We start from the raw sequence: 20,609 nt of genomic DNA, 5'->3' as shown, positions 1-20,609 counted from the left end.
ACAACAAAGGGCTATGAACCTAGTCATTTTGCCCAACTCCTCACTGCAAACACAGAAGGTTCTGATCCAGCCTGAAACTTAAACTTTGTATTGTATAAAAACAACCTTGACATGCAAATCCACAAGGAGCATATTTTTTTTTTTCATTGTGTGTATGAACAGAAAAGGGGAGCAATGAGCAAAGTATGAAGGAGTTGAGCTAAAAATCACACTAAAAGCCCATGTCAAATTGTTCCACAAAGACTTTTCATTGTACTTGCAAAAAAACTCTTGCACCGTAAGGGACAAAGCTCATATCTGTCTAGACTGAAGGCAGCAACACAGACATCCTAACTGTGGAAGCTCAGTTATGTTTAGAGAAAGGGATTTTTAAAAGGGGAACCCCACAGATTTTTCAGAAAGCGAGGCAGGGAAGAAGAAACCTTTAGTGAAGCCAGCACAGGCCAAAATAACAAGTAATAAGACAGTTTTCAAAACAATGCAATGCATGCAAAAACATGCCACAGTGTGACAACCTGTTTTAAATTCATTTTTCTCAGGCAGAAGCATGAATATGGCGGTGGGGGAAAACAACTGTGTAACATTTCCCTGCAAGAACTTTATCTTAACTATGTTTTGGTTTACAACCTTAAGCCCTCAAGGTGTGGCAGGTATGCTTAGCCAGTCAAAACTGAGCAACTGAAGTAACATCCTCCATCAGGAGTGAGCTCCCAAGCCAAAGGGCAGTAGCTCACCATGTGTGCTCTATCTTGCACAGCAATAGCCTAATCCAGCATAAACAGAGGATAAAAAGGAAGTAACTAAAGGTGAAACTTACATTTCAAATTCAATGAAGAAAATAACTGACACTGTAGAGTTGTCTCCAGCACTCATTGCGGTACCAACCTGTATGGCTCTTAAAAGCCCATAAACTGACACAGTTAGGAATCCCCCAGTAGAAAGAAAAAGCCTGCAACAGTTTCCCAACAGATGTTGCCAAGCACAAGGCAAATAGTTACACAGTGTGCTTTAGGCAAGGGCTGTATTTTACAACCACTTTAAAATAGCATTTGGTAGTCCCAGATCCAGGAAATACTTCAGCTGCAATACAAAATAATAATCTGTTCTCTATTAAAGAGCTTTTCTTCATATATATATATACACACACATACATATATATACACACACACATACTTCAACTGATAGCTATTTGTGAAGTAAGGATGCATGTCTAACCATTTGCAAACCATGTTTACACAGCCTTCCATGCATAGGAGTCCACAGGACAGAAGATTCTGATCTCCTAACCCTAATCAGAAAGTTTCTTTTCTTCCCCGCTATACTATTTTTTTTAATGCATTCTTTAAATTATCTGTTGAATATGCAATAAAGCATTTTACACTTATGAAGTCAAACTGTTCAATGGCATCTACAGACTTCCTTTTGTCCTGCAAAAAGAGTACGATAATCCACAGCTGAGTACTCAACACTTGAGCCACTGGGTACAGCCAATATAGCTGGGTCGGGGGAAGAAGAAAAGAGGGAGACGAGAGAGGCACTTCTCATTTTTAACAAGGTCTTTCATACACAAGAAAGGTGGCTCAAAGCAGGAGCCAGCCTATACACCTGCTCACTATTACAGTTTGATACATATACAGTCTGAACAGTAGCATCCATAACCAATTCCCATATACCGTTACTCTTATCATAAAGATTTGGTTTCTGCCAGCTTCTCTGGAATCGCTTGTGGTGCTTGGACTTTATCTATTTGCAGCTGCAACACTGAATGAGGTTTGTAGATCCAACAGTACTAGGCTGACAAAGGTCCGACTTTCAGGCAAGAGGGAACAGAAGAGAAAAGGGGACTCAGTGTTTACCAAAGGCAGAAGAGAGACATGAGGCTGATGATTTTATGTTTTCGCCCTGGAGCTTAAAACCCACAAAAAACAGAGACGTGTAGTGCGTAGTTGACTCATATGTCTTAAAAATTTACAGTAATATTTTTCTAACTTAAAATTTTGGAAAGAATAACTTTATTTAATACTTTTTATTATTTTCAGCACACAACTTCTATTATACAAGATATTAATCTGTTCCAAATTTCCTGAGGGCAACCTGATTATCTTTTAAGTATATGCCATGCTGCAAGTGCACCTGTATTTGGACATCACTACTGTCACAGCTGTGTCCGCAGATGATATTGGGAAACAAGCAAATATGTTCTGCTGAACACACCTACCAAACGCATTTTTCTGAAAGTGCCATGAAGAAAAAACAAAGAGGTTATTCCTAATCAAATGTTCTTCCTAACAGTGGAAAAAAATTATACTCTTTGCATATTCTTCCTAGAGACAAAAGGAATGCTTCTCATTATCAATAGCGTGTTCTTCCAGCCTATTGCCACTGTTGATATCCCCTGAAAGAATGAAGTGCCTTTTCTGAGCAGCCCAGTCAGCATCAGAGAGCTATAGCACCAGTGAAGAAAAAAAGTTATAATGTATGAGCATAAATCAAAACTTCTTAAAACAGCCTGAATAAAAAAAGACTACTTACAGCAACCTCTCTTATCTCAAATTAGTCAATATAGCAGCAGAATGTGAATACTGAGACTAAAATATATTGCTTTTAATACAAAAGCACTCGGTCGGATATAAATCTGATTACTGCTATGTACTTTTACTTCGCCTCTTGAACTACACTTGTAGATCATTTATGCAAAAAAAAAAACCTAATTACCAACTAAACAGACTGAAATACTCTAGATTTTAATTCCACGGAACTCAATTCAAGCTGCAAGTTCAGAGGTGCAAATTGACACCAGTTTTTCTAGTTGCAAGACTCACTACTGCCTAATGGAATCAAATACACAGTCTGATCAACTCCGATCAAAAATAGCCTTGATTAGCTTTTTCTTCTCAAAGCTTAAGTTTAATAAGCAAGATGGTTATATTTTACCAATCCTGCAGACCAGTACAATGGCACTTACAAAGGCTAAGTCCACTGAAGCAGAACTCATACATTAATTATAAGAGTTAAGAGCCTGAAAAAGCTACATTCAAACTTCCAGTCAACTGCAGCTTTTCAAGAAATAGGTGTTTTAGCAGTAGGTATGTAGAAGATAGACACTCCAGTTGTGAAAAAGAACAGATGCAATCTGTGCTATATAATACCTACACTTCATCCCTCCAGAGGAACAAAACAACAGAATACTTGTGCTATTGAAGTGCAATTCACTATTTAAATTTTTAAGAAAATCACTATGTGTCAGAAAACTGATGTATGTAGAGCCAGTGCTACCTTTACAGATGCAAAAACAAAGTCAAGGGGATTCCAAGTCATCTTGTACACTATCTTTTCACAGGCCTGCAGTTCAGGCCAAACGACTGCAGAGCAGCCAGCACAGACAAAGGAGCACATTCTGTGGAGTCTCTGAGGACTATCTGAACATTTAGCCAGGAACACCTTGTCACTACTTCGATCCCATTACTGATAAAGGCAAAACTAAAGACCATGCCAAATCAAGACATCTCAAAAAATCTCAAAATCATGGAACAAATTGCGAAATATTAAAACAACTCTAATCTTTCTGTAATATATTGAACAAGCCCCTAGTCAAAGAACCTGGCAAAAAGGACATAAAATGCTGACAGAGTCAGATAATGCTCACTTCAGAATGGAGCTCTGCATCTGTTCATTATTTACACCTAATCTACCATATGCATGTATTGGGTGTAGATGGCCAGGTTTTGGTATGAGTGTAGTCCCAACAAACCCACCACAGGGCACAGCTAGGCCCATCAGCCAAGACAGTAGCACCTCAGGGAACATGTGTGAGAAAGGACAAAACTAACGGACAGGCAGAAAAAAAAAAAAGCAAGGATCAGCATATTAACACCACGGTCATTGAACAAGGGGGAAGAGGTGCTCCATGCACCAGAGCAGATGCTCGCTTGCAGCCCACAGAAGAGAACACGCCGAAGCAGGTATTTCCCTGAGGTGGGAGAAGACAACCACAGTGGGGCAGGTATTCTGCAGCCCATAGAGAGGACCATGCTGGAGCAGTCCATTAAGGACTGCAGCCTGTGGGAGAGATCTCATGCTGGATCAGGGGCATGAGGAAGAAGAAGCAGAGCAGATGAACCGTTATAGACTGACTGCAACCCCCATTCCCCATCCTCCTGTGCCACTGTGGAGGGCGGCTAGAGAAGTCAAGAACTTGGGAAGAGAGCCTGGGAAGGAAGAGCAAGGGAAAGGCATTGTTTCAATGTTTATATTTGTTACTCACTATCAAACTCTATCTTAATTGGCAATAAATAAGATTAATTTGCCCATTTTGCCCATGAAAGTAATTAGTAACTGATCTCCCTGGCTTTAACTCAACCCACAAGCTTTTCCATTTTATTTTCTCCTTTTGTCTCATTGAGGAGGAGGAGGAGGGAGCGAGCAGCTGGATGGGCAGCTGGCTAAGGTCAGTCCACCACAACACAGTACTGGAAACAAGTGGCAGTCTTGGTGTTTTGGTTTTTTTAAAGAAAAACAAACAAACAAAAAAACCCAACACACACAGATACAAGAAAGCTTTCAAAAGCCTCATCACAACTTGGACCTCTGACATTTTAAGGTAAAATAAATGCCTTATTTTCACAGTAAACTATCAGAATTTCTGTCTTTTTAAGTAACAGTATCCTACAGTCTTTAACACTTCATACCTTTTTGATCCTTCCAAGTCATGTGTACACACATACACTCAACAGTTTAAAAAAAGCTTCACATCATTATTCAGAATCAGTGTCCCAAGTGTGGACAAACATGTGCAGTCACAGATGACCGACTTGCTTAGCACTTCTGGTTTTTTTACTTTATACTGCTGTCTACGTTTTCAATCAGAACTGACAGCTTGCATTTTCCTAGTTGACATTTTAATGATTCCCCTGAAAACAAAAACCAATTATCCTATGTCATCTTTCTATATGCTTTCTCAGAATCATTGAAAGCACTACAGCATTAAAACAAACAAAAATCCCAATTCTCTGTGGCTACTTAGCTATAAAGATATTTCAGAAAAACATGACAGAAGAATAGTTTTCTGTCAAAGACCAGCACATGTACAATTCTAAAAGCAATGTGTAAGTATCTGTCATGAAAAGAGGAAATTGAATCAATTTCATCTGTAAAGCAGGTATTTACTTTAATGTATTCTCTTTATTATCATTATAGATGTTTGGGGTTTTTTTTACGTGGCAACAGATTATGTCAAAACATTATACCATGACCATCACAACACCTCTATCATGAGCTGTCATTGAATGGAAAAGCACTTCGTGAAGTTCATTTTAGGGGATAACCCTAAAGTGCATCAAGTTTATGATGTCTTTTAGTAATAGACATGAAACTAGTCAATCCTAAGAAAAAAATATTACACTATCTCCACTCATTTCATGAGAAGCTGCTGTAGTAGCCCTTCTGATAAGATCAGTTGTATTTTCATCCAATGTCAACAATAATATTCAACAGGGCCAGCATCAGAAGGGGGACAAAAAAGTTTTCTAGGTCTGAAACAGTTAGAAGTATAATTCTAGTCCTCACTATAGCACACGGCCACCCACAATCTAGGAAGCTTACGCTCTTGATAAAAATAACATATAATTCACTCTCCTCTCGTAAGCAAATTATTTTAGCTTCTTTACTGTAGAAATAAATTCGTCTAGTCTAGTCAAAAGAATTTTTTTTTTTTTTACTTAAACCTTCTTCCCCTTTTCTAAAAAAGACAAATCATAGGTATCAAGAAAAAAAACCCTCTCTATAAGGACTTAAGCATTACCGGTTTGAAATATCCTGTCTATCCAACAGTACAGTACATGAAGTAACAGAAGCTGAACTAATAGTTCACTGCCACCAAAGGCTGTACTTCCACTCATCTCCTAGACAGAGCCTGATTTATTTGGGAGTCACATGAATTACTGACAAAATTTATCTGACCATTTGGTAAGCCCATTTTAGATAGATGAGGAAACACAAATCTTTTCTTTTTTTGATCAGGTTAGTTTTATGTTCAATAAGGAGTCACAAGAACATCAGAAGCAGCAGAAGTAAAAAAGGCAAGAGCAGAATCACTCCATTTTGGCGAAACCCATCACGAAGCAAAATCCACCAAATCCACTGCCATCAAAAGAATATCTCTAAATCGATGCATTACTCTGTCATTTGTAGGATTAGCAGTGTTTGAACTGCTCTCAAGTACACTAGAAGACAAAAAAAAAAAAAAGTACTACATTCTCAGTCAGATTGTGGACAGTTTTTTAGCTGACCTATTAGTCACTTTATGAAGATCGTGAACAAAATTAGAAATAGCAGTATCAGCTTTATCCCATTCCTTAGTCCACTTCCTTTAAACAAAGGCTTCAGCTGTAAATACACCAAGCATACTAAACAAAAGGATACTGCCAAGCCTCTCTCATGATAACGTCTAGTTATGAAGTTTAATTTCAAAAGGCTGGAACAGATTTTAGTCTTCATTTGAAGGCTTAAGACATTACCTTTCTGTACACTTTTAAGAAATCAGTTTCAATTGTATTTAATTCAAAACATGAACACCTGCAAATTGTATAGACAGGTGATGATAATGCAAAGTTTCGTGACAGTATGAAATCTGAATTCCATTTTCATCATCAAGATGAAAGAAAAAGTGAACAAATAAAACAAATAATTTAAAAATCCATACCTTTTCTTGGAGGTAGTTCACCACTTTGTGTCAACTCTGTTCCGGGATAAACAATCTCTCCATCTTTCACCATTTCATTCCACAAGCCACATAGTCCATCCCGTGTAAAAGCGAGCTGTTAAAAATATTACATTACATATAGTTACACACAACAGTTTTCCCTCAAGTCAACTCAAGCTAACATTTAAAATACATCAGATTTTATATTTTGTCCCAGAACAAAGTAAACACGTGTCATTTCACCAGTATGTTCGGGGAGGGGAGGGGGGGGCAGGGCGGTGCGTGTATAAGGCCTTTAAATGATCTTCAAGATCTCTGATTCTCTAGCTATGCTTCTTTTTTGGAAGTTGGACTAGATGACCTTTAAAGGTCCCTTCCAACCCAAACCATTCTATGATTCTATGATTCAGACTGAAAGCGCGGAACAGTAACTTTCAAGTAGGCTCAAATACAGCAAAATTAAATTCCTTTTGGTAAAAAATTCTCATCAAAAGCATGGAACTGGTCACCTCAGAACTATCCACATGTTCAAGACAAGATCATGCAATAATCCAGGGGGCATGAGGTGCGGTGTCCTTTTTGCCTTCAGGAAAAGCTATCCTAACAAAGTCAAGCTGCATAAAGTCATAAAATGGAAAAGCACGAAGAAAGTCACTACAGTCCCTTCTCCCAACCAGCAACTGAAGAGATGGGTACTCAACCAGAACACATGACATCAAGGCACAGATTCATAAACGTATTTAACCAGTTCAAACCAGTCCTGCTGTGCAAAGCACTGCTCACAGCCCTCCCTCTTCCTTCCAGCTGCTGTAATGTCCCTCTCGTATGCTGAATAATGCACATGACTGATGGTCTGCTGAACCAGATTATGGAATCGATCAAGACCAAAACCAGCTGTGGCCAGGGGATGAGCAAGGGGCCACCTCAGCCCAGGCCAGTTCCCAGTGCACTACATGTGCAACAGGACAAGTACTCGCCATAGAACAAATGGCAGGATTGTGTTAGCTGGAAGGGCTCATGAAAGCACCAGCTGTAACACAAGTCTCCTATTGATTTATCAATTTGGGTCTCCCTTGAAGAATCCTAATGACCAGGACAACTTGTCTTCTACCGATATTGTTCTTCTCTGCTTTATAAAACGCGGCAAAACAGGCAGCAACGTTCTAAGCAAATTCCATAATAACCAGGCTATAATTTGCAACTGTGAAGCATAAGGGAGGAGGGAAGTACATGAAATTGAAAAACAGAATACCTTTAGCATACCAAAGCAGTGCAGCTGAGACACTTTAAGAAAAAAAAAAAAAACCACAACAAAAACCACCAACCTGCTGAAGGCTTATTCAAAAGTATCTTTGTGTTATGTAACTAGCATTCAAATCCAAAAGGTTTCAACTGAGGAGTAATACAAAGCTGTTACTTTGTATTACTTACCATAACTGCTATAAAATATTTACCGTTATACACAGAAGATCGCTTATACTTTATTTTTATCTACTTCCTAAAGATATTTTAATCATTAGGATTACAGGTTTTAAGAGTCATAACCACCAGCAAGGAAGTCATTCGCTGATCTAGCTGATTTCAGTCAACATGAAGAACTGAAGACAAGTTGCATGTTTTGACACCACTGTAACATACTAAATTACCACAATAGTTTCCTGACTTCATATTGCATACTTCAGAAATTCACTCCGACACATATTAATGATTTCAATCATTAATTTCAGCATAAAATACAAGCTGACATATTGTACATATTTGTCACTTGCTGAGCTCAGGGGGATAAGAGGAAAAAGAGTCACACAGCATGAGCAAGATGTTATTCAACTTATTTGTGATTTATTAATTGTGCAGCACCAAAATTACACTGTGATCATGCTTCACTGACAGGTACGGTCCCTGTTCTTCAGAGTTAGACAGCACGTACAGCTTTGGCAAAGATTATGTGTTTCGAGAAAAGCATTACGTTTGCCTTAATTTTTAAAAAATTGGAAGAGCCTGAAGCAAAGCTGCATTTCAACAATGCAGAAAACCCCTAACCATTCACTGAATTTCTTACCTTGTTCTCAGTCTATAAATATTTAAAAAATAAACCCCGTTCACTTTCTCCTTCATCAGATGTGGTCATATACTTTAGTGGGGCACTTAAAGAAATTATTCTTCACAAGATTTTTCTTACAAAAATAGCTAAACACAACTGTTTCACTATTTTTGGCTCATATATGAGAAAATATTTTTTATTTAAGTCTCCTGTTGAATGCTAACCTATGCTAAAACACAAGCTTGAAAAAACAGTGAGTGAGGAACTATTGCATAATAAATTATGGTTTTCACAAAGTTAAGATTTTTGTCTGATAAACTGTCTTTTCATACATTTCATTTTAGATTCTCGGATCATCTTGGTAGGGAAAATTATTTTTACAGCCCTTAAGCCCACAATCTAAAGGCCTACAGGCTTTTTGAATTCAAGGTTCTTCATAATGCAGCTTTGTTTTATTTCAGAAAACTTACTACTTTTGTAAACATTGCTGTAAAGTAGAATCACTTTCTCCATTTTAACCTCTATTCCTGTCACATGGCACAGTTTACTCAAGTCTTTCAAGCAACTAAAAACTGAAAACGTAAACAAAATTTCTTCTGCCTTGGGTTTGGTCTTCAAATTCTTATCAAAGTCATTTTCTTGGTATGTTGCATAAAGATAGAGCAGCCACCAAGATTACAAGTCAGAGAGAGTTCTCTCTTCTCCAAGTATCTCACATGGAAGCTTACACCCTAAGCAGCCTTCAGAAAAACAATTTTGCTTCTATTCATGTTGCAGTTAACATTATGCCAGTGGAGCGTGTCTTGGGGGAGGGGAGAAAAAGAGACACATTTGAAAGTAAAGGAACACTTTTTTGTGTTTTTTTGTAGCAATAATCAAAGCAATCAACTGAAAGGAAAATTAAGAAACAGCATTTACATCCAAGTCATCTGTGGTAACTGAGGGTAACTCAATTCCAGCTGTAACAAGTTCACTGTTAATCTACTCAATGTTCAGTAGACTTATTAAACAGTGAATCGCCACTATGATAGCCAAAAGCAAAAGAACAATATGAGGTTTTAAGTGATAAACTATTTAAGCATTTTCATGATCCCAAAATTCTGTAACCATAATAGAAGCTTCATAACTCCCTCAAGAGAACTATTTCACTTAACCAACAGAAATGGGGAGGAGTGACTAATATGTCAGAGGGTCGTGCTGCTGTCCAGAGGGACCTCGACAAGCTGGAGAAATGGGCTGACAGGAACATCCTGAAGTTCAACTAGGAGGAGTGCAAAGTCCTGCACCTGGGGTGGAACAACCCCAGGCACTAGTACATGCTGAGGGGGACCCCACTGGAAAGCAACTTTGCAGAAAAGAACCTGGGGGTCCCAAGTTGAACATGAGCCACCAACGTGCCTTCGCCACAAAGAAGGTTAATGGGTGTCCTGGGCTGCACCAGGAGGAGTGTTGCCAGCAGGTCGAGGGAGGTGATCCTTCCTCTCTACTCAGCACTGGTAAGGCCACGCCTGGAATGCTGGGTCTCCCAGTACAAGAGACATGGACATGCTGAAGAGAGTCCGATGAAGGGCCAAAAAGATGATTAAGGGACTGGAACATTTCCCCTACAAGCAAAGACTGAGAGAGCTGGGACTGTTTAGGCTCAAGAAGAGTAGGCTCAGGGGGGAACTCATCAATGTATATAAATATCTGAAGGGGAAGTGTAAAGAAGATGAAGCCAGCCTAGTAATGCTCAGTTGTAGAACTAGGGGCAACGGGCACAAACTGAAACATTGGAAGCTTCATCTGAACATCAGGAAACACTTCCACTGTGAGAGTAACCAAGCAGTGGCACAGGTTGCTCAGGGAAGCTGTAGAGTCTCCGTCCTTGGAGCTACTCAAAAGCCATTCAGACATGGTTCTGGGCAACTGGTTCTAAGTGGTCCTGCTTGAGCAGCGGGGTTGGAGCAAATGACCTCCAGAGGTACCTTCTGATTTCAACCATTTGTGATTCTGTGAAAATAGCAGCTGATAATAACAGTAAGTCAACTGCATGGTAGAAAAGTCAAATATCTGCTTTGATGACACAATCCTGCTTTTCTTTCTTTCTACAGTGTTTTAAGACTATCTTAGCACACGTGCATATTACTTTCTTCTTTTGCTCCCACTGATACTTCTTGCATTCAGTCATTTGCAAGGAATCTATCAACATATCCAAGTCTGAGACAGGAAAATCAGAACTTTGTTCAGGAGAAATTTGGAAAACATCTCTCTTTGGATTCTATTTTAAAAAAAATTCTACTCTTCTTCAAAAATATGGCTCTTCTTCCACTCGATTGTTTAAAGAAAGTTCACAAGGCAATCGGTGCAGTGCAAGAGAACAAAAACACATTTGGTGTCTTCATTGTTTCTGACATGCTGGGGTTGCAAGTACAAGAGTACCTACCTGTGTTTTAAGTCTAACGCTCTCTCACTAGATTGTTTGATTTATGTGAACATCTTTCCCTCTAATAATTTAATACCTTCATTTGTGAATGTTTGAAGGGACAAACTTGAAAAACTCAGCAAATTAACAAATTAAGAATAATTAAGTTTTTACTGCACTTTTGCAACTGCCAACAGTTCCAGAGATGTACACTCCGTAGAAAACCCCACAAGGACCCCAAGTACCCACTTGCCCCACTACCTACACACTGCCTTCCCAAGACTGAGACGACAGCAGCTCCGTGCTCCATTGCCACTATCCACTGCCTTACAACCTTGGCCTGTGCTCTCAATCTTCTTACTCATTCCACCAAATCAAGTGCCACTCCTTATGTCAAAAATCTTCCCTTGTTCTTCCCACAGCATCTCCTAACCTCCTCTTTGATTAAGACCACAGCCACAGATCCACATCTCCTACGCACCTTACTTTCACAAACCCCAAGCCACACATTCTCATCTCCAGACCACGTCTTGATCTCTGCACTTGTAAGGCATATCTCACCAAAGTCATACTTCCTACACACACTTAAGCCTCAGGCCTACTCACTTATCCCAGTTTGAAAAAGCAAGGGCCTAAGGAGACTTTAAAGTTAAGTTCTACTGTACTCTAAACTGGGCAGCCCCCACTCTAATCTTTTACTAATCTTATTTCTGCAGTTAAACTGTAATTTATTCTGTCTGGCACAACATTTAATTAAGTCAAAGAGATATCTAGTTTGGTTGCTGGCATATGCAGGTATCATCCTCCAACATGGCCAGCCATGAAATTCCTGTCCATCTCCATCAACTCTAGAGAACAAGGCATTAGCATTAATATTTCTTTACATTTCAAGAAAATCCAATCTTGCAACCATAATTGGACAAGCTTCTGAGTATTCTCAAAGCACTACTGCAATTTTGCTTTAAATAAGTTATTTTAGGAATAATCAGCAGCTGTGATTTTGTTCTAAAGTCAACTGTTTAAGTCAGACAAAACTTACACCATGTGGTACAGCAGATCACGTTCTTGATGTGGTTTCCTAAATTTTCCTGCAGAAAGCACAGGAAGCTAACTCTAACTCAAGAAAAATGAAGCCAGGAAAAGAAAACAACACAAAAGGACAAGGATTGATTTAGGTAGAATTCCTGATTATATAACTGCACTGGAAGTTCAAGAAAGTGACTTCATAATCACAGAATGTCAATATGGATTTAAAATATCCATAAGCCACTTAAATAATCTTCACCTCGGAATTGCCAGCAGCAGGAAGGGGGAGAGAATCTGTTCTTCCATTCAATTGCTTGGCTTTATTTTAAAGACTACATTAAAAAAAAAAAAAATTTCTTTAGAAATAGATTAAAAAAAAAAACACATTTTTCTTTAGAAATAGATTAAAAAAAAAAAAACAAAACAAAATACTTTTTAAGCCCAGCAATGGTGAAGAAAATCACAGTACAGTAAGTCCTTTCCCAAGTTTCTGTTTTTCTCGCTTTTTTGAATCCATTCAATTTGTGTTTCCTTTTTCATTGTAGTCTTCTTCAGTATTGTGTTCTAGCTTCCTTCCTTCCCTGCTGAAGCATGCCCTGAAACTACGGCTGCTTCACACACCTATGCAAAGCACAGTGAGACATCATTAGACCTAAACATACTGTTCTAAAGCTCTGATAGCAAAGACAGAAAAGTTCATCAGCCCCACATTACTTCAACAAATTTAGGGTTAAACTAGAAACGGCCGCACAATAACAGTCTACTGGTCTTCCAATTTTTGCAAAAGTTTATTAACAGTTAGTGGTCATATGCAAATAAAAACCGTGCAATTCCCTCAAACTTAGAAGAGAAATTCTCTAACTTTGTCTATTCACAGACCAGTAGTTCTGTTTGAGGCAAAGTATTTGCATAAACATTAAATTTAATTTCTCTAATGTATTGCTCCACATGTGATCCTCATCTCCCTCTGGAAATCACTTATTTTGGAAGAACAGCATTACTTCATTTTTTAAATAATTTTTTATATCCCTACTGGAAATTTCACTTCCTTTAAAAATGTAGTTCTCATTTACAGTCTGCTATAAAAACTTCCACCTAAGTCCTTCATTTTTTGATCAGAAAACCAAAACTAGAAAATTAATAGGAAATCAACAAAATAGAGAAAGCAACTTTCACTAACTTCTTGCTTTTAATAGTCAAGGCGTCATTTATTTACATTATCTTCTCACAAGCAAAGACACTGATCTAGATGCTAGAAGAGTAAGATTTTCCTGAAAACAAAATGCCAAATTTAAATTTGAAGGGAAGGTAAAAAGATTTCAGACCAATGCAACACTTATAGGTGGCCGCTTCATTTTAAAAAGCTCACTCTCACCTTTGTGGCAAAAGAAGATGACAGAAATGGCCTGCGGACCACAAATTCAATGAAAACTGATGAAAACGCATCGTATTCCTCTTGCAGGCAGCTCTTGCACCTTTACCATTGCCTGAAGTTTCTTTCCACACTACAGGAAAATTAAAGTTTTTCACCTCTAACCCCTGCTATTAAGCACAATGGTTCTCCACAGGATCCAGAATAAGCAGACGAATAAAAACCACGTGAAGACACACATGCATCCCATTAGCTGACAGTAATTCTAGTTTTTCATTATTCAGCCATCACTAATTAAAGTTCTCTGCATAAGGTTCTAAATTAGTAGTACCGTACATCTGTTTAATCGGTATTATTTTAAGCACAGTTTGATTCAGCAAACTGGGTATCTAGGTTTAAGTACATAATTTTAATCTTCCCTTCCATTTGTACGGTTTTTTTACACTTTCCTTTTTTGTTCCTTAGAAGCAGCCATTAAAACACAATCTCCCCTTACACATCGATTTTGCTATAAATGTGATAGATTCTACTCATAATAGACACAAATAGGTATGTGTCTTTAAATGTATTAATTCAAATCTAAAAAAAATGAATTGGAAATTTAAGTGATACGCTAACCTTTCTAGCAACTACATTAAAAATGACCCATGAAGAAGAGGTCTGTACTAAAATCCACCTGTTTTATAATGTCATAGGATTATTTTATTAATAGTGATGTTATACACAGGGTATTGATATACGTAATATGAGAACACACCACACATTGTAGTACTGATATTACCTCATATCGAGGTGAACTATCCTAATTTTTCAGCTGCTATAACAGTTTGTGTTTTCACAGACAACATAGAATATCTTAATTTTGGTCCACCAGGAAATTCAGGGTTTTTTTATAAAACAAATGTTTCTAATCAGTTCAAAATTATACTAGCAGCTGTAAATCATTCAGTAACAGGTCAATTAATTAAAAAATTATTAAAAAGACATGGAATAGTTATGAGGTGCACTTGGGTCTTTGTAGAGCATTTTGGCTTCCTATAATAACATTGACTAGTTTCAGATAAATTAACATAAGCAAGAAATCATAGAATGAAGTTTGGAAGGGACCTGAAAGATCATGTAGTTCCAAATCCCCTGCCATGGGCAGGGACACCTTCCACTAGACCAGGTTGCTTAAAGTTTCACCCAGCCCGGCCTCAAACAACTCCAGGGATGGGGCATCCACAGTCCTCTGGGCAACCTCTTCCAGTGTTAGACCACCAATATATTGTCAAGATATAGTTCCATTAACATTTTGACACCACTTCAGTTAATCCTGCAGGCTATGGGCTCACTGCTATCACAAAAGGGCTTGGGTCTTTGATATTCTCTTAAGAACATTAATATCACACTATATCACCCTGGCTTTGTCTCTTAATGGTAACATCCCAAAACTGAACAAGAACACTCAAATATTTGGCCTGGATGCCGGCTGGAACAGTGACGCACGCAGGTGATTAAATACAATCCATGCTAAAATCCACGTCATTCTTTTCTTACTATATTAATACCACTATATCATAGACTTATTAGTGCACACAGTATTATAACATCATGTTTTGCATTATTAATGCAACATCGTCTTGAGATAAAGCAAAAAATAATTCCGTGATTTTCAAAGAGATTTCACTGGCTTAATCCACAATAGCTGCTGTAGCCATCAAGTCTAAAGAGCAAACTCTCCAGCAACAGTGACCAAAAAAAAAAACAAGTCAGGCTCGGAGACTACTAGCCCACCAAACAAAACATTTCACTTCCAATTCTAGCTATACTCCCAATTCTAGCTATACTCCCCAAATTTTGCAGCAGCAAAGAACTTGATTTAAAAACCAAAAAAAGTTCGTTTTAAAGACTAATAAATCCTGTATATCTCATAAGGTAAGAATTCCCCAGTATAATTCTGTTTCTCCAAGGACTTTTACCTACCCACTCTTGGACTGCTGAACAGCGGAAAGTTAAAAATCTAGCTGCAAAGTGAAGAGTTTCAGGGCCTAATTCCAAACAATAATTTGTAGTCAGCTTGATTAATTCACATAAATTAGTGTGTCTTTCTTCAAACCTCTCCTAGGTACTATGCTCATCTATTCAATTCCTGCTGACAGTTTCTTGAACACCAATAAGGCCCTTCTATAGTTAGCCAGTAAAAACATACACAGTAGGAAACCAGCATGTTCAGTACACATTGAACTTAAAGGGTTAAGAGAGATGATTTATACCTATAAAGAAATTTCACAGACAGCTAGGTCATGCTAGTCAACCAGTAGCTAAAATAGTCAATCATGCAACAGAAAAATTCCCGAGCCAAAAAGCCCTTCACTTGACAGAAGACATCTGCCATTTAATACATTAAAAAGGAGCAATTCAAGATTCACATGCATGTTTTTTAAAATATTGAACACATACATTCAGACAGAGTTCTGCGATGAAGACCTGTGCAATACCAAAAACAGTTAACCTAGTAAGAAAATTACATTACACCCAGGAGGCCTGGCTAGCCTTCACATTCCAGAGAAGTGATGTTTGAGTCCAGCAGATCACAAATGATTACTGTTCTCTTCTTTCATTAATTTAATTATTTTGACTTCAGCATGATTGGAAAAAAACAAAGGAAGTACCTTGGCAATTAGAGTCTAACTTGTTATTACTCATAAAGAACTCTTATTTTAAATAAGAGAGTTCATTCATAGAAATTTGTTATAAATTAACATTTTTATTATTAAAAGCAATTATTACAACACATTAACTACACAACAGTCTCATAAAAGAGAAATATTTCCTTGCGTTTATACACACTCAGCTGAAAATAATCCTTAAAGTTTGGATGGTGAAACCCTCCAGTCAAAAGTTTACATTAAAAAAAAAAATGGATGTAGGAAAAAAGGCACTACAAACTAGAAGAAAAATCTGACAAATCACATGAACAGTCACATTTTTCACCCCATATAACACAGAAGAAAAACAGGCAATGCATAGTCAGCAGCTGTTACAAACAAAGATTTCCACTTTTTCAGCTAAAATTTTCCTCTATTCTACAATCATTGAAGCAACATATTTGTAATCTAGAGGTCAGCTTCTAGGGAGCATAAAAATATTTCTATATTTCTTAAAAGGCTTACCTTAATATTGTTTTCTGTTTATTTACCATATTAGCAAAAATATCTAACTTTGGATCAAAACTTTTACTTTGGTTAAGAATAAAAGATGAAAACAGAACTAACCTAGCCAAAACAAGAGCAAGTCCTGTCATTTTATAGCGTTACATACAAGATCTAATAAATAATGTAACCTCTAAGGCTATATCTGTCACTTCCAACTTCCATTTTGCTTGTTTGATGTAAAATATTGGAGAAAGGCTGCTTTTGAATCACAACTGGTTGGAGGAAAACCCTTGTCTAACCACAAGAACAGCTGAACTCAACCATTCATACTATCAGCACGTAATTTTGGGTAAAGTCACTCAGGATGCAATTTTTTTAATTTATAATTACTATTATTAATATATAACAAAGGAGTAACACTGGCTAGCCCATCCCAACAAGAATTTCAGAGTTTTGAGCAGGAACTTGGAAAAGTTATTCAAAATAAGGTATCTATATGCAACATCTGGGAGAAGGAAGACGACTGACAAGACAAGCACTGACTCTAGTTACCCATTTCATCTGAAACAAATGTAACTGACCCAAACCACTCTACTTCTCTATATTTTCCACTTAATTTTCAAACCTGAATTGGGAAAACATGATAGTATCCTCATCCCTGTATCATGCAACTTTGATAAATAAACACGTTATCTTCTAAGACAAAAAAAAAAATTCACCAAACACCAGCACATTTCAACAAAGACCAGCTCCATTTCAACCACATATCTTTGACAAAAATTAACCCCCTTCAAATACGTCAAAATTTCAAAGGAAGCCTATACCCGTTATACAAACGACTACAGTAAAATGTAATCTGAATTCTTCAAAACAGAAATCAAATTTCCATTACCTTTCACTTCAGTTCTCTTGTGCACTAAAGGTTGCAGTTCGTAAGCAGGCACGAGGTTTTTGGCAACACCCTAAGCAAAGAATTTATAATTCTAGCAGTAATGCTACATACTCAGCTATGTGCTTTGACACTCTGCAATAACATACATACGTAGTCCAGCTTGTTTCTAAGCAGAAGAGCCTAGCCTGACAATACAAATCTTATTTGCAACTCAAAATAAGTTAGTGTTTCTTCAAGATCAGTTTTAAATCAGCAGACTCAAAAAAACAGACTCAAGAGCAATGCTGCAGTCTTCTGTTCGTCAGCTATTTAGACTAAAAGCATCCTTGATCTGCACCTGAAAGGTCGCAATGTAATGCAACTATCTAGCTCCTTACCTGTAAATCTGTCTTCAACCATTTGGAGTCAAACCTAGCTTGAGCAGCCAGACAAAAAGATTCAGAAGACATGTTTCCTTCTCCAGCCTTCTCTCCAGGCTGGCTGAGCTGCCCAACCTGCCACAAAACGAGAAAAATAGCGATCTAGCACACGAAATAAACCACACAAGGTTATTTTTGTTCAGACTAGGATGCCTTGCACTTGATCTTTAAACATTTATCGTGGGTAAGGACCTCCCACGTTCACATCCCCTGAAGGTGCCCATGGAGAGGCGGAACACGCATTAGGAACACTATCTGAAGCCAAAAAAGCCCCGCTTCCTTCCCTTCCCTGCAACATTCGTGGAAGGAAGCCTCCCTTCTGCTGCACCGAACAGCACCGCCGGCCTAACGCTGCCCCTCCGACGCAGAAGCGGTGCACGAAACACAGCATTGATCGCAGATTACGCAAGCCGCAGGCCAACATAAAGCGATTATCAGGGTCATCCGCACCCCCTCCTCGCCGGCGGCAGCCGAGGCCGGGGGCTCCCCCTCGCCGCACGACCCCCTCTCCCCGGAGCACCTCCCCCTCCCTCGCAGCCCGCTGTCACCGCTCCTTACGGTCACCGGCCGCGGCTTCCACCCACCTCGGCCAGCCCGGGCGGGAGGGGCGGGCGAGGGCCCCGCCCGGGCAGGGGTCGCTGCGCACGCCGGGGGGCGGGGGGGGGCAGTTCCCGCGGGGCTCCCGGGCTGAGGAGGGGAGGCCGCCTTCCCCGCGCCCGCCGCTGCGGCCAGCCCCACGGAGCGGGGGAGGGGCTGGCTCCCGCCCGCCCTCCTTCTCTCTCCCTCTCTCCCTCCCTCCCCGCCGAGCCAGATGGAAGCGCCGGGGCGCACGCCAGGCTCCCTCGCACTCACCGGCGGGCGGCGGCGGCTCCTCGCTTCTTGCTTCGCCGCGCTCGGCCGCCGCCCGGTCGACCCCGGGTAATCCTCGCCCCTCCTATCCTCTCCCGCCCGCCTCCCCCCCCCGCCTCCTCCGCCGGCACTGCCGCTCGCCGGTTCCTCCCTCCCTCGGTGCTGGAGACGGGGGAAACTCAGCCAATTCGCGGCTGAGTCCTCAGCACGCCAGCGGAGCTCTCGGCCAATCAGGAGAGGAGCGGGAGGCGGGACATCCTGTCCCGGCATGGGCCGACGCGGAGCGGGGAGCGGCGGCGGGGCCCGGTCTGGGGAGGGGGAGCGGGTGGTGGTGTCGGTGTCGGTCAACCTCACGGGTGCGGCTGAAATCGTGCCGATAATAACAGGAAACAAAGTCTTCTTTTAGACAGGATGTAGAAATTTTAAAAAGGAGGATTGGGTTTTTTTTTTTTAAAGTCAATTTAGAGACCGTCTGCAAACTGTACTGTTAAGTTCATTTCTAAAAAAAAGCGGCTTTTAAATATTTCCGAGCAGAAGGGCCAATAATGAGTAGTTTGGAGGCAAACAAAATGGCAGAAACGGCCCGAAAAAGTCGAGGCTGGAAACGGGAAAATGATGCCGCTACAGGCAAGGGAAGAAGGATGCTGCGGGGAGACATCAGGAGCTTGGGAATGGCAGGCGGGGAGGGCAGTCCAGGGGCAAACGTAGCCAGCCGGCAGCCTGAGCAGGAAACTGCACTGAGGCAAATAGCCATCCTTCAGCATAAGTTTGTTGAGGATGATGAAATATATCAGTAGTATGAAATTCTAATTAACAAAAAGTAACGTTTCTCACAATACTTAGACTACAGTTCCCTGGCAGCTGTGGAATTAGGAACGCAGGAGCAAGGCTTGGCAGATGGGGCCACGATTGGCTTTGGCCAACGTGAAGCCGCAGGCTGAATGTCAATGCAATTCTAACAGAACTGAGACCATTTGCTGGCATTCAGGCAAAAGTACACAACATTCAGTTGTTATTCAAGAAGCACTGTGATAAAACAGTGAATTTGATTCTCCTGGCTTCATTCTCAAAGTAACAGGTGCAACGTGACGTAACCGCTTAGCCTGTTGCTTACCACAGACCTCTCTTGCATCGAGATACAGTGGTCACTTCAAGTAAAATACAGTACAAGTAAATTCATGAAGTGTCTGAAAATTTATGTAAAAGATAGAAATGCCTGATTTCCTGAAGTTAGTCCCTGAAACTTTAAAATACGAACCTCCAAAACCAAAAATAATTTCCCTTGAAAAATCTGCCCAAATGCCTACATGTCAAAAGCTTTTAAGTTTAACATGAGGAGACTGGAAGTTTTGTCATGCATATCATGTCGTGTCTATTCTGACTATTCCATGGCTGAGCGAGAGCTAGGACACCAGGATGAGAAATATTTTAGTCTTTTCTTATGTGGTAGACTGGAAACAAAATAACACTGGAACAAGTTGCCTAGAGAACTTATGGATGGCCCATGATTGGAAGTGTTCAAGGCCAGGTTGGATGGGCTTTGAGCAACCTGATGTAGTGGAAGGAAGTTTGCAGATGACACCAAGCTGTGTGGTGTTGTGGACACGCTGGAGGGAAGGGATGCCATCCAGAGGGACCTTGACAGGCTGGAGCGGTGGGCCTGTGAGAACCTCATGAAGTCCAACAAGGCTAAGTGCAGGGTCCTGCACATGCGTCGGGGCAATCCCAAGCACAAGTACAGGCTGGGCGGAGAATGGATTGAGAGCAGC

At 39.9% G+C, this 20,609-nt stretch overlaps 1 protein-coding gene across 5 annotated transcripts in view; it reads right to left on the bottom strand.

Annotated features, from left to right (window-relative positions):
- Window positions 1–18,882, bottom strand: part of HERC2 (HECT and RLD domain containing E3 ubiquitin protein ligase 2) — a 116,868-nt gene extending 97,986 nt beyond the window's left edge. For 3 of the 5 annotated variants that reach the window (XM_086619241.1, XM_086619234.1, XM_086619227.1), the window contains exons 1-2: window positions 17,950–18,060; window positions 6,701–6,815 (exon numbers count right to left, since the gene is read on the bottom strand). In XM_086619241.1, the coding sequence (XP_086475367.1) occupies window positions 6,701–6,815; window positions 17,950–18,021 (187 nt within the window). In that variant the 5' untranslated portion in view covers window positions 18,022–18,060. Of the gene's footprint in view, window positions 1–6,700; window positions 6,816–17,949; window positions 18,067–18,843 lie in introns of those variants that run through there. The other 2 variants (XM_086619248.1, XM_086619255.1) reach the window with 1 other exon arrangement.
- Between the last annotated feature and the right edge of the window lie 1,727 nt (window positions 18,883–20,609).

This window comes from Tauraco erythrolophus, chromosome 1 (genome assembly GCF_009769465.1).
Source record: "Tauraco erythrolophus isolate bTauEry1 chromosome 1, bTauEry1.pri, whole genome shotgun sequence".
Lineage (NCBI taxonomy): Eukaryota > Metazoa > Chordata > Aves > Musophagiformes > Musophagidae > Tauraco > Tauraco erythrolophus.
This window is presented reverse-complemented; position numbering and strand designations above follow the sequence as displayed.